Genomic DNA, 27,131 nt, shown 5'->3' with positions numbered 1-27,131 from the left:
TTAAATGGGTGCATACTTATTATTTCAAAGACAAGCCTTGGTGGGATATGCCTGCTCCTCAGAAATGCTCCTGGGTTCTTAAAAAAATCTTGAAATGCAGGAGTGTAATTGATAATATTGGTGATTGGGGCAGTGTGGTTCAAGGGAGTAAGCTCAAGATAAAGAAAGTGTATAAGCTCATTATAACTCAAGCTCCTAAGGCTCCTTGGAGGAGAGTTATCTGTAACAATAAGGCTTCCCCTAAAAGTCTGTTTATCACCTGGCTTGTGGTCAGAAGGCTTATGACTAAAGACAGGCTTCAAAAATGGAGTGTACACTGTGACCCTGTCTGTTTTTTGTGCAATTAAAGCTTAGAAACTGTTCAGCATATATTTTTTGATTGTGCTTACAGTAGATTTGTTTGGTCTCAAGTCTTGAGGCTGTTTGGAGAACAGAGGGCTATTGGCTGTTTTGATCTTGAATTGGAGTGGATCCTGAAGAAATGTAGGAAGACTAGAGCCAAATACCGGTTGATGGCTATGTGTTTTGCTGAATCAGTTTACCACATTTGGTTACAGAGAAATGCAGTAATTTTTACAGGAACCTTGAAGCCTGCTGATGCTGTGTTTAGGGATATCATTTTCTCAATTGCTTGTAGATGCTCTATCAGTGATAGACAGTTGCTAATTTTGTAATTCTCTTGTTGGTTTGGTGCTGTCTTTGTTGTTCAGATTTGTTGTCTTTGTTTGGTTTGCCCTCCCTGTGAACCCTTCCTAGAAGGTGGCACAAGGATGGGTGATCCAGGTCTGGTTTGGGGGGGGGGGGGCTTCTCTGGCACCCTTCCTAGAAGGTGGCCTAGGGGCTCTCTCCCTGGTTGGGGTGGGTTGGCTCTTCGGGGTCTTTTGGTGTTTTGGGGTCTCTGTTGTTTTGTTTCCTTGCTTTTTTTGTTGGTTTCAACTTAGCTACTCTTGTAAGTTGTAATCCCCCTCCTTTTTGGTAATAAAATTTCTATTTACCAAAAAAAAAAAAATAGTACACTGACAATAACTCTAGTTTAATGCATAGAAATTATACTCATTAAAATGGTACAATGACAATAATTCTAGTTACAATGACAATAACGATACTAACAATAATAATATAACATACAACTCATAATCGCAAATTGTAATAATGATAACCAAGTACAATCAGGTAAATTAATTCAAAGCGAAAATCTACTACTGAATTCATCTCTAAGTTTCTTATACATTTCTAATTCAACATCATCAAGAACGGGCTTCTACATTAACCTTTCTAACATTCTAAACTTCATAGCCTCGTCCTTTTGCCTTTTCTTTTCTTCAGCTTTTTCTTTTTTTAGTTTATCTCTTTCCTTCAATTGATCTAGTAGTCGCCCACCAAATCATTCAAGTTATCACCAACTTCGTTAAAATTTGTATTTAACGATTCAAGATTTATACTTGAAAATGAAGTAGTAGATGCTTTACCTTTCATCTTTGTTTGTTTTATGCCACTAGGTCTTTTAGCTCATCCCCCAACCTAGGATGGTGGATCAGGTTGTGATCTTTTACCGCTTCCCCCACTTTTGGTTGATGTTTGGTCACTAGGTAACATATTCGATTGTTTTTTGGCCAATGAAGGATCCCATTTCGGATATTTTCTCAAAGTTTCAAAACAATGCAAAAACAAAACATCATACCGTTAGTTGCGTAATAAACGTTGTGAACAAATTTCTCCAAATTTTGCTCGGACTCACTACTACCCTTCATTCGATAATGATAGCCATATGCATTTACCCATTTACCACAATGTAAATTGATAAAATCCCATCGATTTTGCATAGATTTAATGTTTCTTACCTTTATTTCAGCGGGATTCTCTATTCTGGCCTTTTCGTAAAGGTCATAGATTTCAACCCATAACCCGCTTTTCTTTGTCTTGGTTCCCTTCAATACGTCACGTCTTGCAATTATGCAGGCCGATACAAGTGATTTATCTTCGGCTATGCCCCATGATTGGTTTTTCCTTTGTCCGGTGGTATTGACATTTTGTTCAGGAACAATTTCGACATCAACATTGTCAATGTCTTCTAGATGTTGCGCCCCCACAAATTCTTCGACATGTTCATCACCACTTCCCTCTATTGGAGTTGCATTGCTACCAGCAAAACCTCACGGTGACTGGTCCATATTCTGAGTGAAATGTTCATAAATAGGAAAAAAACGACATATTACCAAGAGGTTGTTGAGATAATGAGATACTTTGAGGAAAAGGAAAAGAGGCTTGAAAATAGGGCTTGTTATTGACAATTATCGGTCTTGATTGACTACTATACCATTGTAAAGCAGCTTGAAATTGAGGATTACTCATAAGGTTGATCAAAAGGAGGATTATTTTGATTATATTGGAAGTTTGGATTATTTTGGAAATTCATATTTCTCTCGTAATTTGAATTATTACGATCCATGTTGAAAAGTAATTGAAAGTGATATTAAAACTAAAATGGAGAATTATACTAGTGTATGAGTGAGAATAGAATTTTTTTTGGGAATTTATAGACTAATGACAACAAAATGCTAAAAATGAAAGTCGGTCAAATTATGCACAAATTATACTCATTTTATAGAGGAAAAAAAATTATTACCATTGGTGTTTTTTGTTTTTTTAAAAAATATGACCGTTTGAGATATTATTGCTATATGAAAATAATTGTACTTTGAAATCATGAACAATAATTTCCCACAATTTGTGATATTACGGTTGAACACTAGTTTCCCACAAATTACTGACACCATTGAATTTGGGTGTTGTTAAACGTCGCTCCCAAATTACAACCCGTCGCTCGCATTTTTTTTCATGAAATTCTGTTTTTGCCCCCCGTATATAAATACTCACGACACTTACAACACATTTCACGCTCGTACTTCTCTCTCTAAAATTTTCTCTCTCTAAAAATTGAAATTCTCTTCAAAAATTAAAAAAACAGAAAATTTGGGAAAAAAAAAACAGAAAATAAAAAAGGAAAAGAACAACAACCACCACCAATCCAAGGAGGGTAATCCAATGGCGGATTGGAGGCGAATAAGGCTCACTTTCAGCGGTCGTGGCGGCGGCGTGGGAGGCGGCGAGCAGGTATGGCTGAAATTTGTTGCGTTTTTCGTTAATTCGTAAAAAAAAAACATCCGCCTGAAATTTCCGGATGTTCCTTGGGAGATCCAAAAATTGCAGGCGGATGTCCCTGAATTCTAATTTTTTTTTTATTTTTTTATTTTATTCTTAATATTTTTTCTTTTCGTGCTTAATTATTATTTTTTTCTCATGATTAATGTTATGTTTTTTTTATTTGTTGTGATTAATATTTTTTAAATAACCGATTAAAATTATTCCGAATTTTTTGTTTTTTTTTCTCATGATTAGTGGTATGTTTCTTTTTTCGTGGTTAACAATTTTTTTTTTCGTGATTATTCGGAATTTTGTTTTTTTCTCATGATAAATGTTTTTTTTTTATTTTTCGTGCTTAACATATTTTTCTTTTCATGATTAATATTTTTTTAATAACTGATTAAAATTATTATTATTAGTAATGTTATTAGTATTAGGGCTGTTATTATTAGTAGAAATAGTACTATTATTATAATTGTTATTATTATTATCGTTGTTGGGAATATTCTTATTATTGTTGTTGTTGTTAGTATTATTACCATTATTATTGTTATTGTTATTAATACTGTTGTTATTGTAATATTGTTTATTTTTTTGAATTTGAATATTAGTTGTTCAACTTTAATATCATAGTTATATTTGTAATTATTACTGATATTTGATTTTGTACTTATTTAATGTAGATTGAGGGTTCGGGTGCTTGTCATGCAATATCAAGACGTTTGAATGCGTTTGTTAGGAAAGAGTTGGGTCGTTCAGTAAATATGGGGGCACCGTATCATCATGAGCAGCAATATGGGTCTACTGGTACTTGGTCGGGGGAGCATCAGTCGCAAGGGAGCCTCCCCATGTACTCGTCGGGTGGAGTGCCGACATCTGACGATGAGGACGATGAGCGGGCAAGTCAGGCTGATCGAGATGAAGAGTATGACCCTCAGGATTATCATACGGTGCATAGGGGTCAGCATGGGAGATTATTAGTAGCAGTCAAGCGAGTCAGCCTTCCACCAGCTCAGCAGAGACATGGGTAGTGCAACAGCCGATGCCAGGTGGTCTTGAGGATGGTACTGTTATCCCTAATTTTGGCGGTCACGTGGCTGCATATATTTGGGGCGGGCAGGAGCGTAATGTTTTGCGCTGTTTGAGCAGGACACAGTTGTGTTCTGCATTGGTTACCTGGCGAGGTCGTCTTGCACAGGAGCACCTAGAATTGATTGACGGTAGTGGTTTGTCTCACTTACCAGGGATCATGTTTAGGCGTTTTGACTGGCCGTTGACTTTTGTGTTTGTTGAGAGTGGCAGCTAGATACGAACACGTTTCACATGCCATTTAGGGAGATCACGATCATGCTGCACGATGTGTACCATATTCTTGGGCTTCGTGTTGATGGTTCCATGGTTTCCACTACTCCTAGCACGGACGCCATACGGGACGCGTGCTCGATTACCATGGACATGACTGCGGAAGAGTTGAATGAGAAGTGCGGTACGAAAACCATTTGGCAGGGTAGTGGGGTGCTGACCGAGAGGATTATGGACTCGACCTTGGAGGCGCAGAGGCCCTTCAATGTCCATTACGGTGCGTACATGTGGTTAGTGCTGGGCGAATGTCTGTTTTTGGACAAGAGTGGTAACCGAACTCATCCGTCCTTCCTCAACGAGCTTGTTGTTGATGATCTAGTGATCTATGAGTACTTTTGGGGTTCAGTTGCTCTAGCATATCTGTATCGCCAGTTGGGTACGGCATCAAGAAAAGATGCCGATTTAATTGCCGGTTGTCTCACGCTTCTGCAGGCGTGGATCTACGAGTACTTTCCGTGCTTCCGGCCTCAGCAGGAAACCTTGACGAGGGAGCTTAGTATTCCTCGTGCGTCTGCTTAGGATGTGGGATCGGGATGCCCGAACAAGAGCATGGAGCGCCTCCTTGCTTTTTGTGCTAGATTGGATCAGCTGACTGACAATGAGGTTAACTGGCTACCGTACGGAGTTGATCCTGAACGACGCATGCCAGGCACTCTATTTATTGGCTGCATCCAGTACCGTAGCATCGTTGAGCCATACATGCCTGATCGGGTGGTCCGACGGCTTGGATCTGTGCAGGACATTCCGCGGACCATTATCAGGCCCGAGAAGGCCAAGAGACCGACGAACTTGAAGATGTATCGGGTTGACTTTCCGACCGAGATGACATCTGTGATGTGGACTCGGTTTGTCCCTGTCTCGTCTTTCAGTGTTGTTTTAGGTGCCTTCACCAGACTCGGTGGTGGAGCTCCTACGGTCGGTCCTGGTTACATGCAGTGGCTGTACCGATTTTCTCATCCTCGTCTTTCTCCTGGTGGGTCATCAGATGGGAGTACCAAACTACCTGAGAGGACTAACAAGGACTATGTAAGTAGTTGTGTTTTATTATACTATAAATACCACATAAACAAATTGTAATTTCTGTAATTAATATGTTGTACTGTTATTTGCAGTGGATAGGTCGGTCCTTGGAGATTCACCGAAGATCACTGGATGAGTATCCCAGCATGTCGCGTGAAACAAGGGCAATGACTGAGCAGCTGATAGCTGACTGGAAGGCGATGATGGGGTTGTGAAGTACTTGTCTTTTAGTTTTTTATTAGCTTATAGTGATTGTTTTACAGCACTTTGTATTCGGCATGTAATTTAAGAACTGGAGACTTATTTAATATTTGGTTTTGATGAAACTTTGTTTAATTGCTTTTATTGATTTATATTACATAGCTACAATTGTTCAACCTGAGTCAACGTACATAAATGAGTTCACTGCCTAATTAATGCATCCCACATAATAATAATTACAATATTAATAACAATATATAAAACAACAACAACAACAACAACAACAACAACAATAATAATAATCACAATAATAATAATAATAATAATAATAATAATAATAATAATAATAATAATAATAATAATCAATAACATACAAAAAAAAAATTAAATGAAAAAGGCACATCCGCCCAAAAAATTCGGATCCTCCATGGAGGATTTGGAATTTTTGGGCGGGTGAGCCTTTTTCAAAAAAAAAAAAAAAAAGTTTCTACGACTTACAGATTCTTCCGAAGATGCCTCCGGTGTACGATCGTCGTCGTCGTTCATCGTCCAAAATCCGTCGCTAAATCTTGATAATTTTTTTTAAAAAAATTTAATATTTTTGGTGGTGGACTCGGGAATTTTCGGGCTCGGGATTTTTTTAAGGCAAGTGGTGGGTCAAAGTACTCGGGAATAATATTAAAATGATCGGGAAACTATGTGACAAAGTGGTGGAGCCTTATATAGCCCAAATTCACACAAGGGCAAAACAGTAACTTCACATTAAAATGGGAGCGACGAATAGCAATTCACTTGAATTTTATCCCCATCTTTTTATTTTATTTTTTTTAATAAAAAATGCCAATTTGGCAACTTTTTGGCACACCAGCCAAGGTTTTGCACCATTTCCACCAAAAGGAAAAGAGCAAATCCTTTTCCTAACAGTATCCTTTTAGCAATGTTGACATCAATAAGGAAGTTGAAAAGGAAGTAAAAGGACACCTAAAAGGATTATAATCCTTGTGAATGCTTGTGCTCTTAAGAACTTAATATAGTTTATTATTATTTTTTTCTTAAAAAAAAACTTCATCATTAAATGTAAATTTCTGGAGTATGATGATATATTGATAAAGAGCAAAATCGGAGTAATTTAAGTGGTTATTGTTGATAAATTAAGAGTTCTAGGTAAAACCTCAATTAAGATTTACCAATTAGGGTTTTGATAACCAAGGCAAAAGACAATAATCTAAAGTTTAGGTTATTTTGGGGGTGTTTGGCATAGCTTTTTGCTTGGCTTTTAGCTTTTGACTTTGTCATGAATGCAATGAGTTAGCCAACGCAATTATCGACAAAATACTTATCACTCCATACCCCTTTTTATTTAAAAGCATGAAAGATTCATTTTTTTTTTTGGTCTTTTTGTTGTTGCACAAGAGATGTAAAATTGTAAAGTTGTGAGAATAAATAAAAAATTGAATGAGACAAATCAATTGGCACATCCATTTTATTATACGAGGCAATCTTAATGAACAGAGGGTCCAATTTTGTTAATGGTATGTCTAGTCCTCTAGTGCTAAAACCTTTAAGTGGTGGTGGTATGCAGTTATGCACTAGAATTTGCCCCGTATTCTTTTGGCTAGTAAGCTCAAAACGTTTTATCATCAATAGGCTAGTAAGATCAGGGGAACAAAGATGACTTCAAATTTCTAGAGTACATTCAACATAACACAATTGTTCTAGAGCAGTTTTGCATTGATATGCATCATTGTTATGGTCACGGTTGAAAGAAAAGCTGCCATAAAACTTGAGAGGAGCTTTACCTAGTTCAAGCATCTAAGCAGCTCCTCTGCTTGCATGATTGTGTTTTCAGGTAGGATATCAATATAAACTATAAATTAAAACTTCAAATACCTTACATGTCAACTGAACTTCGGTTGATTGATCATCAATTACATGAGCTGCAAGTATTGACTACTCAACACCCTTTCGGATTTGAATGTTTTTCTCACATAAAGCTTTGCCATGCTGTTACATAAAGCTTTGGATAATTGGATGTATCCGTGATATTTGTTAGTTGTTCACATGTATTTTTGTTTATTTTGTTATTTCGTTCCAGTTCAGTAACTCTTTCTCGGCATCTAACAGCAATGTAATGTTAGTGTGAAGTTTGGTGAATCCAATTCTCTCTGCAGGTTCCACTGTTTCAGAAGCTCAGATTTCAGCAGCCAAATACATAATCACTCATGCAGTTTCTGCTTCTGAGATTTCCAACATTTATTTACCTCCTATATGATTTATAGGTTTCAGCACTGTAATTCAAACTGGCAACTCGAGTACATTCTTATCCATCTTTGAATTTTCCAACTTGATCAATTTCCACCAGGATCCACATGTGAATTGCTAACTACAGATGCCGGTGTTAACAAACTTGCATTGCAGTAGACAAATAAACTGAGCCAACAAGGAAGATTACCTGCAAATATTCCACAAATAAAGCACTTTGATTAACAAGAATCTGGTAGATAAAGTTTCTATAATGAAGGATGCTGAGATCACTGAAACTTGCACTATGAAACCCAAAATAACGCATTGGTTGCAAAATTTATGTCAAACTTTTCACTGATAAGTGATCATTCTAAACCAAAAGAGAGAGAGAACGCATGGCAGAACTTATAAACGTCCAACAGTTTTTTAAATTAAAAAATGAAACAAACAATAAATCCAATAATTACAAGGTTTTGTATACAAAATCTTTCATGATACTCATGACCGATAACAAATTTTTTCTTTTAAAACATTTTTCATTTATTATGTGAACAGGTAGTTAGACCCATTGGTTAGAACTTAGAAATTATCATATTATGTTTGCCAAAGTTGTCAAGAAAGTACCACCAGAAAGCACACTTGGTTGTAGTATACCATCTATATAAACCAAACTACCAACCTGGAGTTACGGAAGATTTCTACGTTGTTGCGTAAGCCAAGCATCATAGTCTTGTAACAATTGCTGCAAGAGAAGAGGAACAAACCTGTCCAAGAGTGCCTGCAAAACTCTGCATGCGAAGAAAACTCAATAAGCATCCACAAAGGGTTCAAAAGCAAGATATATGTAAACACTGGTCATCAGTTTTTCTTGATGATGAAAGTAATAATAGTAGTACTAGTAGTATAAATTACTTTGTATACTAAAGTAGCCAATTATACTTTTATTTTTTTTTATACGAAAGTAATAAGATCCTCAACTTAGTACTTCTATACCCACATACCAAGATAATATATATCATTCACATTGAGAAAACTAATATTACCCTTTTTTTTATTTTTTATTTTTAAATTGCAACACTTCTCATTTCACGCTTGTCAACACATCATTTCAATCACTAAACTCTCTAATTATATATATGTAAAAATTATAAATTTTTGATATTGTGGAGACGTTTCTAATGAGATCCCACATGACTATATTTTTTCTTAAATACAAAATATCAAAGCTAGTCAAAGTGAAATATATGAATACAGTAAAAGTCAAAGTGTTATAAGTATAAGAAACGGAGGAAGTATGAAGTTATGAACACATTATCCCCCCACCCCCCAACCCCAAAAAAAACAAAAAAAGAAAAAAAGTCCACTTAAAAGTTAGACCATCTAATCATCTATAGAACTATATAGAAGTGAATAGTGAAAGTAGGATGAGGATTCTTGTGGACAACCACAGGCATTAATTTCTTGGTTCATGCACTCGATAGTCGATACCCATGGATTAAGGCTTTGGCATTGTTGTTTAAAAACAGTCTTACAGGCAGCCTATATCCACTCAGAGGAAGTCAAACACAAATCAAGCTGAAAGATAGAAATGATGCAGCAAAAAGACCTTGGAGAGGGTACATCACATGTTGGTACCTGAAATACCATGCATTCGGCACATGTTGCACACTATATAGAATATAACTGCTAAAGGAGAGGTACATCACAACAGTGGAAGTGTATAAAATGAAAAGAAAAGAACGAAATTTCAATTTGCTTACAAATTTCCAGGGCGTTCAACAGTAGATACAGGCAGCAGTGTAAAGGGCTGATTGTAAATCTGCACGCAAAAATATATAGCTTGATCAGCCTACGCCAAACTGCCAAAGAGTAAAAGATGGGATAAATCACTGTTGCAGAACTTGATGGGAAGTTAAGGTTCGTTGAACGAAAGGTGTTCAAACAAAAATAAATGTCAAAAACAGAATCATGAATAAGTAATTAGAAAAAATGACATTGCAAATTGATACTAAGAAAACAAAACCCAAATTAATCAAACAAATAGCAACTTTGTATTATTGTCTATGACAATTTTAGCATAATTAGAGATTTTTTTTTTTAAAAAAAAATAACAAAAATTGTTTTTGGTTGACACTTGAGATTGATAGACCAGTGGAAAGCCAGGAAGGCAGCCGTTAAATCAATACAGTTGGATAATAATTGATCTGTGTTCATCTAAGACATGAATGTCAATAAAAATGAGTAGTAGATAAAATAAAGTTTAATAAGAAGAATGCAATATTCTACGGTTTAATTTGAAAGATTTTCACTACGTAGTTACATACTATGGTGCTAAAACAAATATACATATGACCAACCAAAAAAATATTTAAAGGTTGGATTTGTTTATGTTCAGTATTGCTTAGGGTTTGGATCAACGATAAACCTAGAAAAAGAGGGTACTTGGAAAGTTGGAAGAACAAATAGCAACATAGCACCTAAAATTAAAGGGGCTCAACAAGTCAACAGAAACTATTATTATAGATTTATAGTTAAAATCACACAACTATAGAATAAATTGGCTCTCTTTTAATGACTGGTCTTGCTTCTCATACGCACAAGTCATGATCAAGTTGGTTGCTATTGCATTACGAGTAACAAGAATGAATGATTTTCACACACAAATTTACTCCCAGGAATTCCTATACCATACATCATATTATTGTAGAAGCAAAGAATTTGTTTTCAGGAAGGGCATATACAGAACAGAAAAGTTGATTTTAAAGTAGAATCACACTAAAACAAGGTTCAATCTTCCTGTCATAAAAAAAAAAAAAAAAAAAAAAAAGGTTCAATCTTGAGCATTCTCGTAGCATTTATTGAACACTTTGACAAAAAGAATGTCCCTAACCACCAAGTACATGACCGTCAAAGTGTAGCACTCGAAAGATACAACACTCTCTAATCATAAATCTGTTGATGAAAATACATCAGATCAAGACCTCCAGAAGCTAGAACATAACCTTCCCAGCTGAAATTTCTTAACAGAAATGTCATAGGAACATTTTTCATTAAATGTATTGAAAGGAAAGGATTAAGACCTCAAGAGTGATATTCAACTTCACATCAACCTCCAGAAATGATTCTGAACCAGTTATGTTCCAACTTATGAAATTCTTCATGGTTGCTGCAATCAAAAGCAGACATTAGAGATAGCAGATTAGTCAATTGAAATCCAGGGTGCTAACAATTTTTGCACCTACCATCTCGACATTCTAGAGGGAAATTGTAGTTGCAGTAAGCAATGAAAACAATATCTATTCCAGAAGATATATATATATATATAAACTCACAGGTAAAACCAACAGATATTAATCCACCTTCTTTTATGCGTGTGTGCATGTGTGTCTGTATGTAGCAAGTCATAATTCATTAATATTTTACTTCCAAATACATATGTTTAGTTCCGTAAGGGATATCCTCTGAAAGTCTGAAGGGGCGCAGCAGCAAATGTTAATAGATTCATTTAGCGCAGTAAATAGATTTGGATTCAAGCCAACCTGAGAAATATTGGTTCTGGTTCTCCACTATTTCTGAGCCCTCAAACTGCAATGCACAAAAATGAAATAAGTGGCTTTTACATAGATAAGTTTTCTCTTTGCTCATGAACAGGCATAAAGCAAGAATTGAGTACTCTAACTGAATGTACAAGTTGGCAATTGAGCTTCCCTTACAATATATGGCAGACTGAATTGAGAATGAAGCCTAAAGAGTCATGGAATTTCATCATAGTCTAGTCATATTTACACAATTATTTCCTATTATCCTCTTTAATACGTGTTCCTTCACACCCACATTTATTATCCAGTTATACCAGATCTGCAATTCCTATGCTCTTCCCGTTCATTGGGCATCAGTCAAATGAACAAGGAAATACCATTATCGTTGTTATTGTGGTTGATGTTGCTCTTGGAGAGGTCATATCTTCTATTGATGAGAGAAGAAAAGACCTTCTAAAGAGAAAGACAAGAAAGAGGAAAAGCCTCAAGGATGTTATAAAAAAATAAAATAAAGCAAAGCACCTTTTTAGTCTTCTAGAAGCAAGCATAAGCAGAAAAAGGAACATGGAAAATGGAATATTGATCATGCTAGATTTCAGTTTTATCGGGATAACACCAAGAAAATTTTCAAGTAGAAAAGCATGACACTACAGTATACTGAAACAAACACAATGCAGAAAGCACAAAAATAGAGAATCTTCCTTTCCATCCAAACCCCTGATACATTTACACTCATACAATTCATGTGCATCAGTATATCTTTTCTCTTATTCACATAAGTTTTTAGCCACCAGTTTGCAAGTGGCAAACAATTGTGTCACCTCCTTCCCCAGTTCCCCCACCCCCGAAAAATAAAAATAAAATAAAATAAATAAATAAATAAATGAACCTTACACAAATTAGCTCAAGATTTAAACTAACCTTACAAGACAACAGCTCAACAATGCAACATTCACTGGCTGGAGTCACTTGCAAGTCCAGGACAGGGGCCACCTCAAAGTTCAGAAGTTGGATTGATGGAAGCTTGCACCTACAAAGAGAAAACATAGGAATGTCATGCCCACAAGTTTCCAGCATATAAGGACATACATGAAGGCATCAGAATTCCAGTGATCTTTTTGAATGGTAAAGTGGGTGGCTGCAATAAAATCTTTTCCTGTTTTCGTGGTCAAAACATGAATTGTTTCTCTAATGATCAAATTGATTGTGATCAGGAGTAATTTTACTCAACCCAAGGATAAGGCCCCAAAAGCCTCTCCCTGTTAATTTTAATGCCATGGTTCTTTTGTTATAATTAGTGCTTTAAGCCGATCTGCTAAGATAAATTCACTAACTCACCAAGTCACCAGAGAATTTTCAGAGTTTAGTATGAACAAAACTCTAACAAGGTAACATACCACTAAACGTCTCATAGTTCAAAACAGGCCATATCTTAGTGATTGTTCCATTTGGCCTCCACATATTCTGCTAAAAATGGTTGTCAATGTATAGTTGCGAACCATAATCAGTCACTTCTATCCAAGCCCAAAATTCCAAAAACTCTAAATGTGCTGATGTAACATCCCTTCATATTAAGAATAGGAGGCTTAACAGTAAGAATTAAGTGAGAGGGTCAACTCCTTTTACTCTTCTAATCCTATGTTTGAAAGTGTTTTCACGGTACTAGGCAAGAGAAGAAAGAAGTGCACCATTTCTTACCACTGTTCAATAATATATCATCAAGCGGAGGGAAGGAGGGTATAGGAAGGCATAATGATCCCTTTACATTATGATCAGTAGATCAGAATGTGCATGATAGATTTCCCTCCTCTACTCTCCTAAATACCGAATTAAAGAGCACAAGAAACTCTGATCATGTCCCCTCCTATCGAGCTATCACAAACAAGTGGCACAAAGATTGAACAAACTGGCTGATGACATTAAATAAAATTAAAACTGCCCCAATTTGAGTAGATAGTCTAAAAATCAAGTCATATTAAGCAGTTACATGGTGAAAAGCACGACAGCATTATTCCAAAAAAAATTGCTCTAAAAGACAAGACCAGAGTTTTTGAAATAAGTATACTAACAGTCCCAAATGATTAGTAACATCAAACAAACTTAACAACTGGATAACTAAAAAATAATAATTTTGAGCAACATAACAATAAAAATTACCAACCGTGATAGTTTAACCAAGGAAACGCAACGATAATAAGCATGATAGAAGAAGATAAGAACCAAGAAACAAACGATACCTATATGTGTTGGTATCGATCAGTACATAACTTTCAAGAGCATTTACATTCAACATCGCTTCAACTCCAGTTGGATGCTTCAAAAATTGACTAATATGATACATTTCGCCAACACAAGCATTCTTGTAAGAAGGTAACTTGATTCTTTCCTTCTTTTTGGCTCCTAAAAGAGCCCTTTTTACTTCAGAATTGGTAGAATCGTCTTTAATAACTTGGATGACATCAACCACCTTCCTGAAAGACAAAATTGTCAAAAACAACAATATACGTCTGCATAAATCATGATCATTGATTTATATCGTACATAATGAATCATAACAAAGGACAATACATCAAAATTATGGAGTACTATGAATTGCAACAAACATAAACCGTCATCAAAGTTAAGAATTTTAAATTTTCACCATATTAAAAAGGATAAACATCCATTACTAAGTCATAACCTATGCATCACTTAAACGAATACACGGAAACGTTTCAAAAATGGTAAAACCTCATGTCACAGCCAAATCCGGTCTTCATTAGCATGGAAATAAATGGGGTTTCGGAAGCGAGGAAATCAATACCCCAGAAGTTTCAGTTCTTACAAGGTCATAATCAATTGATAAGAATAAATCTCACTAGGTTTGACTAATTCTTTGTCATCCTAAATTAAAAACTATTTACCATGATAAATCCATGAATCACAAATTAACACATCAAACTGAATTTTCCTTCCTAAACAATTAGACATTAAAGCTAAAGTACAATCATTTAAGAACAATCAGAATTTATGTTTTGGTGAATGACTGATAAACTAAAGTACTCACAACTGAAAATTTAGGACAATAAAAGTACACCTTATCCATTACATAGCATCCGAATTCAGTTGTCACATTACTAATTTAAATTACACTAATGAACGATTATTACTTTCAAACAGTGGAATTTAAACTCTCAGTGTATTTAATTACAACTAAGAAATTAATAAAAAAATAAAAAAAAAACCCAACTTTTACATAATTAAAACGGTTAAATCATGCAAATAGCACTTAAAATAAGAGGAAATTAACTTGTTAAATCCCATAAAAATATAAAAAGGGGCATTAATTTGAAGATAAAATTGCAGAAAAATAACCTGGTAGAAGGTAAATTATAGAGATTGGTAGGTAATTTGAAAATGCCATGGCATCCACAATATCGCATTTGCATTTGCTCCAAAATTCACAAACACAATTACAGAAGAATTGGGATTATGGGAAATTACAGAAATCTACAATTTGATGGAAATTTTTTTAAAACCCAAAAGAATCCTTTTCTGATATTCCGCGAGAAATGAAAGGTTTTTTTTGGAGAAAGAAAGAAAGGATTAAGTAGGATCACCATTTTTGTGTGGAAGACTGGAATTGATCTCATGATGATGGATAACGATTGCGACCCATTTTTTTAGTACAGAATTTAAGGTAGAGTAACAGTAACGAGTCTAGGACCACTATCAGCAGCAGTGAGAAAACAAACCCTTCAATCTCTCTCTACCCACTTTTTCACTCTTCATATCCAATTCGTCTCATGAGAGGTTTTTTTAACTACACCAATGCTCAAAAAAAAAAAAAAAACTCCTCATCACTTTATCCTCCCCTATTTACTATACCATAATACACATCACCATTTTGTTTCTCTTTTTTTTTTTAATAATGTTTATACTACATATGTAACTTTCCAATACAATTTAAAATATGTAATATTTAATTTTTATAATTACGTTTTGATTATTATTTAATAATTATTAAAAAAAAATTGATTTTTTTTTTTGAAATGTCTTTTTATTCAATTAATTACGGTTAAAATTTCTAAATATACCATTTACAATATTTTTTATTTTACGTTTTAATTAAAATATAAAAACTAAAGCAAATAACAGCAATTATAGATTATACGAAAGATGTTTTTTGTAACTTAAACGATTAATTAGAAGCGCATTTTTTAAATGAACACATAAACGGCAATACAAATACATCGGATATTAAAAAAAGTACGGTTACGAATTTAAAAAAAGCGGATTGACCTAAAGCAATACACGAACACGAGTATTAAAACCTAAAAACGATACGATTACAAACTACAAATTTGCTTATTCGGTCATGTTATGACGAAAGTTCTGCCATATGTGCTCTACTAAATCTTGTTTGAGAGACGAATGAATTTGTCTATCACGAAGGGCAATCCTCCTTTGAAAGTATGCGTTGAAATCAATGTTGGGTGGCCGCCCGACGTTGAATTCAAATGGCTCGTTGTTATTCACCGTGGCACTTGTGCTCGGTCCCGGCCGCGCTGCTGTACGTTGTGGTCCATCTTCTTCGTAGTATCGTCTCAAAACATCTGCGCGGGTGTAGTTGTGTCGTTCATCCTCGACGATCATGTTGTGCATTATTATACAGCCTTTGATAATGTCACAAAGAATATCTTCGTCGTATGCAAGTGCTGGTTGTCGGAGTATAGCAAACCTGGCTTGTAAAACTCCGAAAGCCCGTTCAACGTCTTTCCGAACTGCTGCTTGTTGATCAGTAAACAACTTGTCTTTTTGAACTTGAGGATGTGTTATACCTTGTATAAAAGTTGGCCATCTCGGGTAAATCCCATCTGCCAAGTAGTAGGCCAACTCATATTGATGTCCGTTAACCCAAAAATTTATTGGTGGTGCATGACCTTGTAAAACATCATCAAACACTGGTGAACGGTAAAAGACATTAAGATCATTACATGAGCCAGGCATTCCAAAGAACGCATGCCAAATCCATAAATCTTGATCAGCAACGGCTTCAAGAATGAGGGTTGCAGTTTTGTTACGACCAGCATATTGTGCTTTCCAAGCCGTAGGACAATTCTTCCAGTCCCAATGCATGCAGTCTATACTACCAACCATGCCTGGAAACCCACGCAATTCATTTTGGTGAAGGATTCTCCTTAGATCTTCATCTGTAGGTTTACGTAGATATTCACTTTCAAAATGTGTAATAACCCCTGACAGAATTGTTGCATTGCATTCCTTGAGGTTGTTTAACCTATACGAAGATATTCATCCACGACATCGGGGGCTACGCCATACGCTAACATTCTTATTGCAACGGTGCATTTCTGCAACGGTGATAAACCAAGCTTTCCAGCTGCATTCCGACGTTGTTGGAAGAATTGATCCCCTTCAACCACCTTATTCATAATGCGACAGAACAAAGATCTTTGCATAAGAAATCTACGGCGGAATTGGTTGTCGTTATACACTGCATTACTCGCAAAATAATCGTTATATAGTTGCACATGCCCTTTTTCTCTTTCCCTATCCCTTTTAGGCTCCGGGACATTTGTTATATCATTATTAAGCTGGAATTCTTGTGGTGAGTCTTGGGGAATTAAAATATGTGGTAGGTGGTTAGCAGCATAATCATCAACTAACCGATCAAATTCAACGTTATTTGAGAAATCAGAAGAACTAGAGCTTGAGGTGGAGGAAATGAAAGACATGTTTTGGCTATGGTTTAATAGTTGGTTTGTTTGGGATTCTGTCCGTTTAGAATAACACATGCATGTATATATAGTCCAAGTGACTATCAATGCATGTGAGTTGCTCTGATTTATCAACTAACTCTGAATTGAAATCCATGTATCATTGCAATATCTGCAATGAAATTGATGTGTCATGCATGTATATAAAGTCCACATGACACTTCAATGCAATCTCTGCAATGAAATTGATGTGTCATTGCACTCTGAATTGCAATTGAAATATTGATGCATGTGATCTATGACACTTCGACGGTTGATTTGACTCTTCAATGATCTATGTCATTATTTCATTACTTGTGTTCAGTTGATATGACTCTTCAACATAAAGTTGTGAAGATTTTATTGGGATGTATATTTGTCATTAACCTGTACATGTGATTATTATTCAAAACAAATTTAATAAAGTAAATTTTACTGCATAATTAATGTTATATAAAAACAAACATCATTTCACATTATTGTAAATAAAAAGGAGTACATCTTAACATTAATTAAAATAAAAAGGACTACATTGAACATTAATTAAATAAAACAGTAGCAAACACATTAAGCTGATTATTATTACATGCTCCTTCTACCATAGAGTAGTGCACGTAATTCTTCCTTGTAAGCCTCTTCATCGGGAGTTAGGTCCGGTCCCTTTGCCATTAGATCTTGAAGCATTTCATAGTTGAGCCTTCTCTCTTGAATTTCGACTTGTTTTTGGTGAAGCTCTACTTGTTTTTGCTTCCTTCTTTCCCTTTCCATGTCGAAATCCAACTTCTTCAATCGCATTTGTGCCTCAATTTCCCTACTTGCATTATTCTGCTACATTTGCTCAGTAATGTTAGAGACATCAAAAGCCACTCCTTTTCCCTTATTAAGCCCGGACTTTGCCTTTTTAACGCCCTCAGGTCGAGGAAGACCCCCAGAAATGAAACCGGTAACGGGAACAACATCTTCATCTTCAGTTCTACACCGCTTTTCACTTCCGCTACTGTCATCTTCGACAGCATCACCGCAAGCTAATCTTTCCTCTCTTGACAACGCCCATCTCAGTTTTGTCCTCCACTTCGGGTCATTTTTAACCATTTCCCAACCATGGTGACAATTAAAATTATGTGGAGTAGGCTTGGAGGAAATATAGAATAACTTACTCGCATTATGAATTCGGTCTGCTTCGTTGTAACCACTGCCAGTTGCCCTTCCAGCTTCGTCATAGCAACTACTCCATTGTATTAAATCAGTTGCCATCCTTCTCCAACGGCTTTCTAAACTCCTCAAAGGTCTTGGCGGTAGGATGTGGGGTTTCTCAGAGCGCGCTTGATCATATGCCACATATATTTTTCGCCAGAGCGCAGCTGCTTTTTGGTTTGTACCAACAATTGCATCTTCACTAAATTGAAGATACAAACCAATTAGAGCTTCATCCTCCGCAACAGACCACATTCGACTTGCTTTTGGAGATGGTTGGTTTTGATTCACAGACCCTCTTGGAGGATGTGGAGAGTATTGAGGAGTGTCTGGAACAGGTTCTTCCATTTCATCATCAGATTGAGAATTGGTCCCTTGATAAACAAAAGGTGAATGTGGTTCATAGGTAGTGTTTTCGAAAGGAGTTTGATGAGGTGTTTGATGTGGTGAATTTTGCAAAGAAGTGTTTCCAAGCCTTTGTAGGAAAAGCTGGAAACGAGGATTAGTGACAAAATCATCACCCAAATCAGAGAAATGATTCGAAAAATCAGGGTTGTTAGGATCCATAAGTTGATAAAGTAGTAAAGTAATAAAGCTTTAAACAATAATTAGTAAGAAATTCAACAATTACTAAAAAAACAATAACTAAATTATATTTTCGGAAAATGAAAACAGCAACAACAACAACAATAATAATAATAATAACAGCAATAATAAAAGCAACAACAACAACAACAACAACAACAATAATAATAATAATAATAATAATAATAATAATAACAATAGTAATAATAATAATAATAATAATAGTAATAATAATTATAAGTATAATTATTATGACAGTAATTTTTTTTTTTAAAGAAAACCGTAATTAATAATAATAATAAGAAGAAGAAGAATTGAGGATTGGAAAATTAGTGAATATGAGATTTTTTGGGTTTTTGAAATTATATCAAAATGCATCTCTATTTATATAGGGAAAAATTTTATAACCGTTGGTGAATTTTTTTTTTTTTTTTTAATTTTTATAGTGGTAATATTACCGTTCTAAATATTATTACCGTTGCAAAAAAGGAAAATTTTCTGATTGGTTGCTTGTCCTGGCAAGGACAAGTGTCGCTTCCCCATACGCTGGTCTGACACGCGTCAGTTGCCACCACATTAAATTTTTTTTGCTGAGATTCGAACCAAAATGCCGTCGTTTTGGCATCAGCAAGCCCAAAATGACGCGTTTTGGCTGCAATCTCACTATTCCAATTTCGCTGGCGTCATTTTTTCGTGGGCCCCACAAGCGCACTGTTCATCTTAATTTCTCCTCATATCGTGAGCGTTTTTCAATCCCCTCAGCCATGAGAGGATTTCCTCTCATTGATGTGGTGAATGGTTTTTTTTTTTACACCTTAACTAATACTCGTGAGGGCCTTTTTCCCTCACTGCCGGTAGTGCTCTAAGAGCATCAATAATGCACTAATGCTTATAATGTACTCCGTAGATTTTTATTCCCTCTCTTATTCCACGTCATCAAGAATTCTTATTAAAAGTTACCCTTAATGTAACTTAAGAAATGCACTAGTTCTTAACACTATATATTAATCTCTCTCTTTTTTTTTTCTCTCTTACTTTTAATAATTGCTCCATTATTACCTTATTTCTCCAACACTTTTTTTTTAAAAGAATTATTATTATTATTATTATTATTATTATTATTATTATTATTATTATTATTATTATTATTATTATTATTATTAATGCAAATATAAAATATGGCATTAATGCTAAAAATAGAGATTACAATTTTGCATACAACAACACCTTAACAATTGGAAAAATTAGATACGTACGCAATAAAACATAACAAAGAAATACATATAAAAAATTAAAAGTAAAGGGAATAAAAATTCATTTTACTCAACACCACCATGACCAAACCGATCCCAAATATGATCCGTCAAGTCGTCTCACAGTTGATTATATGTTTCCCTATTTCGTACTCTCATCCTATTCCTTAGGTATGATTGCATATCGGCACGCCAACGTACATTATAATTAGTTGGTGAGTCACCATCATCTTGTGCTTGATCAAACTGACTAAAATCTCCATATTCTTCGTTGTGAAGGTAACCTTGTCGTTCATCTTCAACAATCATGTTATGCAATATGATACAAGCTATCATTATTTTTTGCACAACTTCTATTTTCCATATTAGTGCCGAGTTTCGAATTATAGCAAATCTTGCTTGGAGAACTCCAGAAGCACACTCAACATCTTTTCGCACCGACTCTTGGCGTTGTGAAAATAATTTTGCCTTTGGACCTTGTGGAAGTCGATATGCTTTTACAAAAGTTGCCCATTCTGGATATATACCATCTGCTAGGTAATATCCCATATTGTATTGGGGACCGTTTACTTCAAAATTCAACGGTGGTGCTCGTCCTTCAAATATGTCGTTAAAAACTAGCGAATGATTTAGTACATTAATGTCGTTTGATGAACCCGAAACTCCAAAAAAAGCATGCTATATCCATAAATCTTTTGATGCAACTGCTTTTAATATGATTGTAGCTTTACCATCTCGACCTTGAAATTGTCCTTGCCAAGCAGTAGGACAATTTTTCCACTTTCAATGCATACAATCTATACTTCCCAACATGCCTGGAATCCACACACCTCTCTAATGTTTAGTAGCCTTTGTAAGTCAGCTTGATTTGGCTTCTCAAATACACGTCTTGAAACTCGGCAATTATAACATCAACAAATCTACATAAGGCATTGAGTGAGCTTTCCTAACTAATTCTGACGTACTCATCAATTTGGTCAGTTGCTACTCCATATGCCAACAATCTCATAGCTGTAGTGCATTTTTGTTGAAACCATGGATCACGTTGTTGGACTCTGTCAACTATATGAAGAAATAACGACCTTCTCATTCTGAACCTTTGTCGAAATTGATCATCAGTATATATAGGATTCTCAGCAAAATAATCTAAGAATAAGCGGTTGTGACCAGCAACGCGATCTCTTGGTCGATTGGGAGAATGGTTCTTCCTTTGCCTTCGAGAAGTTGAACCCCTTCTAGAGAGCTTAGTAACTGTTTCAGCTACAATTTCATTACGAAGTGGCATTGCCATGACCCAGTTACGAACCATTTATCGAACTTAAATGAACGGGGGTTTGGATTTTCAGAATCCGAGCTCCTAGAGCTTGAACTTGAACTTGAACCAGAAGGCATAATTATTTTGAGAATAGATTATATTGTATGTTGTGACAACATTGATGTACAAGAAGATGGTGTTATATAAATTTGAAAAGTATAAAATGCTTGTAAATAATTGATCTGCCATGAAAGATACTTGACACACCATGTAATGTCACACCACAGTCATATCAGGTTTGTACAATACTATTCCTGTCAGCGGAAGAGTTCACAGACTGCATCAATAAATCACCTACAAAAGGTGATATGACAAAGACAATACAATGTCACAACAAGATAATAGTATCTAATACATTATTTTTTGCAATACAACGTCAACTTACAAGATTAAGAATTAAACTAATACATCCACTAGTGGTAACTAATTAAACATAACAATCACTAATGATCTACAATTACATTGAATTAACGATGATATTTAATGCCATCATATGGTCATTAATTCGTTCCATAACTTATTTTTACGAGCTTCATCTTCCTCTGATAAATTATCTCGACTTAGTAACGCTTGTAGTAACTGATATTTTAGTTCTCTTTCTTTCAGAATTTGGGCTTGTTTTTTTCTTTCCTCTCTAATTCGTTCAACTTCAACAAATTCCTTCATCGCCTTTGCAGTTTCTTCATTTGAATGTTGCATACTTACAAGTTTTTCTTGCAAAGGATCAATACCATCAGTTGCCTTAATTTTCAGTTTCCTTTTTGATTGCTTTTGACCCCCTGATCGTGTTAGGGGGTTAGCACTTTGTGGTGTTCTTTTAGCAGATGACGAAGAAAATTTTCACTTCGTCTAGTCTTACTCTTTTCTCACTCCCCTCACTACCTCAAGATTGATTGATAGCACTTGTATTTTGATAATTAGGAGGATCAAATAAGGGTGTTGAAGAATCGGTGGTGTAGACAAATGCATTCATAAATTTAGGTTGGTTTTTTAACCTTTCATATGCAAAGTCAAACTTAAAATCTTCCTTCATATCAGAAAAATAAATTGCATTAGCTTCATTAGTTGACATCTAAAGTACACTCACCGCTTTTCCATTGTTTGCATTGATCAACACATGCTGCGTATTTTGCGACCGCGGGTCGTATTTTTTGCCAACGACTCTTGAGTTGTTGAAGTTCTCTTGGCCTTCCCCCGTTGCGGTGCTTGTTGTAGTAGTTTACTATCTTAATTATTCCAAAATGCTTCACTAGTTTGATTTGCACTATGTATCTTATCAGGCGCATATTTGAGCCACCCACTAATTAGAAGGTTATCTTGAGCTTTATTCCAAGATATCCTCCTCCCTTTATTATTTGAAGGTGTTGGTGTTACTTGATCATTATCAACTTCATTTTCTTCTTGAGATTCCATGGCATTAATGTTAATGTTACTAAGTGAAATGCCGGACCCCGAACCTTCACACCATGATCAATCGCATCTTCACCTTGAGAATCCCCGGCATTTGGTAAATTTGGACTGTTTAACATATTTGTAAAATAATTTGAAGAATTTTGTGTGGAGTATGGAGCAAAAGATGAAGGTGACATACTATTCCCCATGTTTTGGTGATGGTTAAAAGATGGATGCAAATTTGGATTTACTTGAAAATTTGGGTTTGTTGGGTAATTTGGACTGGGTGGGAAAATTTGGATTATTTGGATAATTGTGATACTAGGGGTAATTTTGATTATTAGAGTAATTTTGAGTGTTTGGATAATATTGAAAATTTTGATTGTCTATTGTGAAATTTGGATTTGTTGGATAATTTGGATTTGTTGAGTAATTTGGTAATCTATAATTTGGATTATTTTTATCCATAATGAGAAATAAGTGTTTGATAGAGTTTATCACAAGAAAAAAAAATAACAGATTGAGTATGGTGATTTTGGTGAAATTTCATGAAGTTGTCTACTTTTATAGATGAGCAAAAAATAAGTAACCGTTGAACATATTACACTTTGTGAATATTTTTTTATTTTTTTTTACAATATAAATTTTGGTAAAAAGTTAAAACAAAAAAGAAAAAAGAAAATAATGCATGCAAAATATCATGCAAATACAACCGTTGTAATTTGGTGGAGAATGCATGCATGCATGCATATAGACCCACGTGGGATGCAGAGATTCTCCTCTATCAAAGCTACCTGTTACTTTATTAAAAAAAGACAAGCCATGCAAAACGCAAATATTACAACTATAGCAAATGTCATTTGATTCCACTCAGCATTGGTTCTTATTTTTAAGAGCTATTCCTTATTTCAGAAGCCCCAAGCCCAATTACTAAATAAGAAACTCCCATTTCTCACCTAAGAACTAGTTCTTAATTTTTCTCTCTCCTTAAGAACCCCCCAATATTGATGCTCTAACAACTTGTAGTCTTGTACGAGTACTTTTTTCCTATTTTAAATGCGAAATCAGTAATTTAAAGCCTATAAGTACTAGACCTGGCAAACGGGTAGGGTTCGGGTCGAGTTGCTTTTGGGACAACAAAAATTCGGGCCGTGTTCGGATCGGGTCGGGTTAATTTGGGTTTTGGGTCAATTTCAGGTTAACACTTCGGGTTGGGTCAAATTCGAGTCGGGTTAGTTCGGGTCGGGTCAGTTTGGATTGGGTCAGTTCGGGAATTTTTAGAACTAATTTTCGGGTCAAGTTTGGGTCTGATAGTTCGGGTCGAGTCAATTCAAATCGGGTCAAGTTCTGGTCGGGTCGCCAAAAATAAATTTTGCTTTTTCCATGTACTTTTATTATTTTCTCTCTCTACTTTTTTTGCAAATCCCATGTAAAATCTTTTCAATGTACTTTTATTAGCTTTCCCCAATCCCCATACTCTTGTACTTTCCATTTAAGTTTCTTAATACCCGTAAAAAATGCTCAAATGGGTCGTTTTGTTAGGGACGGAAGAAGTATATTTTTACTAGTCCAGAACAACATATCCATACCTTTTCAAAAGTATCACTCAACTCTTATGAATAGTGTTGAGACTAAGAGAATGAGGGATATCTATAACTCAAGTGGTTAAAAACTTCCCTTTCGATTCCAGGTGAAACAGGGATCGATTCTCCTCACTAGTACTTGTGACTATCTAAATACCAAAAAAAATTGTGTTAAGTCATACTAATATATCCCTCAAAAAGTTCATTTACATGTGTCATCAGTTTTCTGTTTTTATCATTATACTCCGTATTATTTGCTTAACCTGCCTACCTGCCAAAATCAAGACGCCATTATCATCTTCCCCACTCTACCTTCAGGAGTACAAATTAAAATTTTTTTTAAGACACCATTATCATCTTCCCCAATCTACCTCTATGAGAACATACTATCAAGACACATAATTGATTAAATTTTAATTTAAATTGATTATTAAAATTTTAATTTAATATAATTTCCTATTGTTTGTTCGAAAGATTTGTTGGAATTTCACTGAAGGTAATTGATTTCTTTTGTAAATTCGTCCTTAATTTGAGACTTCTGGATATTTCCTCATAGAGGTAAGTTATGGATTGTTTAGTTCGTATCATCCTAATGGTTACTAAATACTGTATATGGGAATTAATATCATTTTGAAACCTTATTAGTTTGCTTTCTTTCAGACAATTTTCTTGTAGGTTACTAGGGGTGGTTATTGGGTGGGTCAGTGCGGGTCATTAGCGGAACGGGTCGGTTGCGGGTCAAGATGAATATATTAGCGGGTCATGGTCGGGCCAAGGTCAATGCGGGTCAGGGTCGAGGTAAAAGTGAAATGGGCCATTAACGAGCCTTTACCCACATTGAAAGCAGAGAAGAAAAAGGAAAATAAAAATAAATAAAAGGAAATTAAAAAGGAAAATAAAACCAAATTCCCTAAAATCAATCAGCCCCCCCCCCCCTATTCTCTTCCTCTCCGTGAAGTCGTGAAAGGCTTGGATGCACTCTCTTCTCCATCAGCTCCAACACCATCGCAAATCAGAGCCATTGATTTCCTTAGTTGCTCAATCGTAGCAGCCCAAATTCATCATCAAATCCCAGCCGCACAATTTCATTAAACTCGTAAAATGATGATGATACCTGAGAAGCGGCTTCAATGGAGAACTCTAAGTGCGCGCGCTTCAATGGAGGAGAGAGAAAGGTATTTGGGTTTGCTATAAACAAATTTTTACAATTATTTATTTCAATGAAATCATGATTTTTGTCGAAAAAGTCGATTCGATTGAACCCAAAATTCGACTGCTCCAGGTAGTTTTCTTTGTAAAATTCTTATTGAAATTCTAATAATCATCTGTATTGAACTTATTTTGAGCTTATTAACGCTAAAGCGGCTTCAATGGAGAACTCTAAGTGCGCTTCAATGGGGGAGAGATAAAGGTGAGCGGAAGAACAGAGGAGAAGAGAGAGAAAATGGAAGTAAGGCTGACCCTTAACCATTATTATTAGGCTTTTTATTTTAATTCTTAAGCCCTGTCCATTAAAAAATAAGACCCTATCAAAGCCCTGTCCATTAAAAAATTAAAGGGTCAAAACCCTTTAATATTAGGCCCGACCCTTTTGCCATTGGGTAACCGTACCCAATAACCACCCCTATAGGTTACCAATGATTTCCCATAATCTACTAATTGGACTTTTTTTTTATTTTTATTTTTAATTTTTTAGGACTGGGAAGAGGTATTAGTTAAGGAAGATCAAAAGACTTGGTTTAATTGCTTGATTAAATTAGCATTTAAGGTGATTGTTTTTTTTTTTTTTTCATAAATTGTATTTGTAACGCTTGATTATGTAGGTTAGGGTGACCAACCCTTTTGTATACCAAGAGGTAATGTGGACGTCTTTGTATATACTACATATGCATTTTTAAAGAGAGTGAGGGATAGCTCAAGTGGTTAGATCACCCCTCCTGATTCCAAGTAATCCTAGGATCGATTCTTATCACTCGTCCTTGTGGCTCTCTAAACACCAAAAAAAAACATATGCACCTTTAAATTCTTATAATTTCTTGTAGAAAGTTTTTGTATATCCTTCCACTAGATTAGTGCCTGTGTAGTGCACAATAGTAATAATTTTTTCCCCTATAATTAATTTGTGATATAATGTACTTAAATATAAGGCAACTCATGTGGAATAAATAAATGCAATGTGTATAAGAAAAATTAAATGAAATAATAAGGAAAAAATTATAAAAACTAAAATTGAGGAAAAAAAATACATATTGTTAATTTTTTGTGTTGAAAACACTTAAAAATCATTATATATACATTATATTACATTTATGCTGCCTGTTATTCCCAATAAAACTATATAATGTTCTTTCAAAAAATAAACTAAGTAGAAAATAAACCAAAAAAAAAAAAAAACACTTAAAGCTAACATCATATATTGTTTCGACGGGAATTTTTTTTAATAATAGCTTCACATGTGTCCAACATGATGTAAGCATGTTCTGTTTTAGTGATAGTTAATATAATTAAATAATTATCTTTTTTATTTTTATTTTGAGAAGGTA

At 35.1% G+C, this 27,131-nt stretch overlaps 4 protein-coding genes across 6 annotated transcripts; all 4 read right to left on the bottom strand.

The window, feature by feature from the left end:
* Nucleotides 1–7,386: 7,386 nt before the first annotated feature.
* LOC110710293 lies at nt 7,387–15,380 on the bottom strand. 3 transcript variants are annotated; one of them, XM_021888567.1, is made up of 8 exons: nt 14,865–15,377; nt 13,748–13,981; nt 12,432–12,540; nt 11,511–11,556; nt 11,052–11,137; nt 9,732–9,790; nt 8,651–8,759; nt 7,387–8,110 (listed from the first exon to the last, which is right to left on the bottom strand). In XM_021888567.1, the coding sequence occupies exons 1-7, from the start codon at nt 14,936–14,938 to the stop codon at nt 8,657–8,659; spliced, it is 711 nt and encodes a 236-aa protein (XP_021744259.1). In that variant the 5' UTR covers nt 14,939–15,377; the 3' UTR covers nt 7,387–8,110; nt 8,651–8,656. The 3 variants fall into 3 exon arrangements, with proteins under 3 accessions (XP_021744259.1, XP_021744258.1, XP_021744260.1); XM_021888566.1 differs by having other exon boundaries at nt 7,387–8,179; nt 14,865–15,375; XM_021888568.1 differs by lacking the exons at nt 7,387–8,110; nt 8,651–8,759 and having other exon boundaries at nt 9,743–9,830; nt 14,865–15,380.
* Nucleotides 15,381–15,857: 477 nt separating this feature from the next.
* On the bottom strand, nt 15,858–17,245 carry LOC110710246. The gene is made up of 2 exons (XM_021888519.1): nt 16,789–17,245; nt 15,858–16,702 (listed from the first exon to the last, which is right to left on the bottom strand). The coding sequence occupies exons 1-2, from the start codon at nt 17,243–17,245 to the stop codon at nt 15,858–15,860; spliced, it is 1,302 nt and encodes a 433-aa protein (XP_021744211.1).
* Nucleotides 17,246–18,094: 849 nt separating this feature from the next.
* LOC110710245 (glutathione S-transferase T3-like) lies at nt 18,095–19,027 on the bottom strand. Its single transcript, XM_021888518.1, has one exon. It carries the CDS (start codon nt 19,025–19,027, stop codon nt 18,095–18,097), a length of 933 nt encoding a protein of 310 aa, XP_021744210.1.
* A 2,217-nt stretch (nt 19,028–21,244) lies between these two features.
* LOC110710243 lies at nt 21,245–21,607 on the bottom strand. Its single transcript, XM_021888517.1, has one exon. It carries the CDS (start codon nt 21,605–21,607, stop codon nt 21,245–21,247), a length of 363 nt encoding a protein of 120 aa, XP_021744209.1.
* Nucleotides 21,608–27,131: the final 5,524 nt, after the last annotated feature.

This window comes from Chenopodium quinoa, unplaced genomic scaffold (genome assembly GCF_001683475.1).
Source record: "Chenopodium quinoa cultivar QQ74 unplaced genomic scaffold, ASM168347v1, whole genome shotgun sequence".
NCBI lineage: Eukaryota > Viridiplantae > Streptophyta > Magnoliopsida > Caryophyllales > Amaranthaceae > Chenopodium > Chenopodium quinoa.
This window is presented reverse-complemented; position numbering and strand designations above follow the sequence as displayed.

Bases quoted from the DNA above. Each gene is read 5' to 3' on its own strand.
- LOC110710293 (XM_021888567.1), bottom strand. From the start codon at position 14,938: ATGCAAATGCGATATTGTGGATGCCATGGCATTTTCAAATTACCTACC. The intron at 13,982-14,864 runs GTTATTTTTCTG...TTTGTCTTTCAG, and splicing joins TATAATTTACCTTCTACCAG to GAAGGTGGTTGATGTCATCC. The intron at 8,760-9,731 runs GTAAGCAAATTG...CTTCGCATGCAG, and splicing joins GTTGAACGCCCTGGAAATTT to AGTTTTGCAGGCACTCTTGG.
- LOC110710246 (XM_021888519.1), bottom strand. From the start codon at position 17,245: ATGTCTTTCATTTCCTCCACCTCAAGCTCTAGTTCTTCTGATTTCTCA. The intron at 16,703-16,788 runs GTTAAACAACCT...GTAAACCTACAG, and splicing joins GGATGAATATCTTCGTATAG to ATGAAGATCTAAGGAGAATC.
- LOC110710245 (XM_021888518.1), bottom strand. From the start codon at position 19,027: ATGGATCCTAACAACCCTGATTTTTCGAATCATTTCTCTGATTTGGGT.
- LOC110710243 (XM_021888517.1), bottom strand. From the start codon at position 21,607: ATGGTTCGTAACTGGGTCATGGCAATGCCACTTCGTAATGAAATTGTA.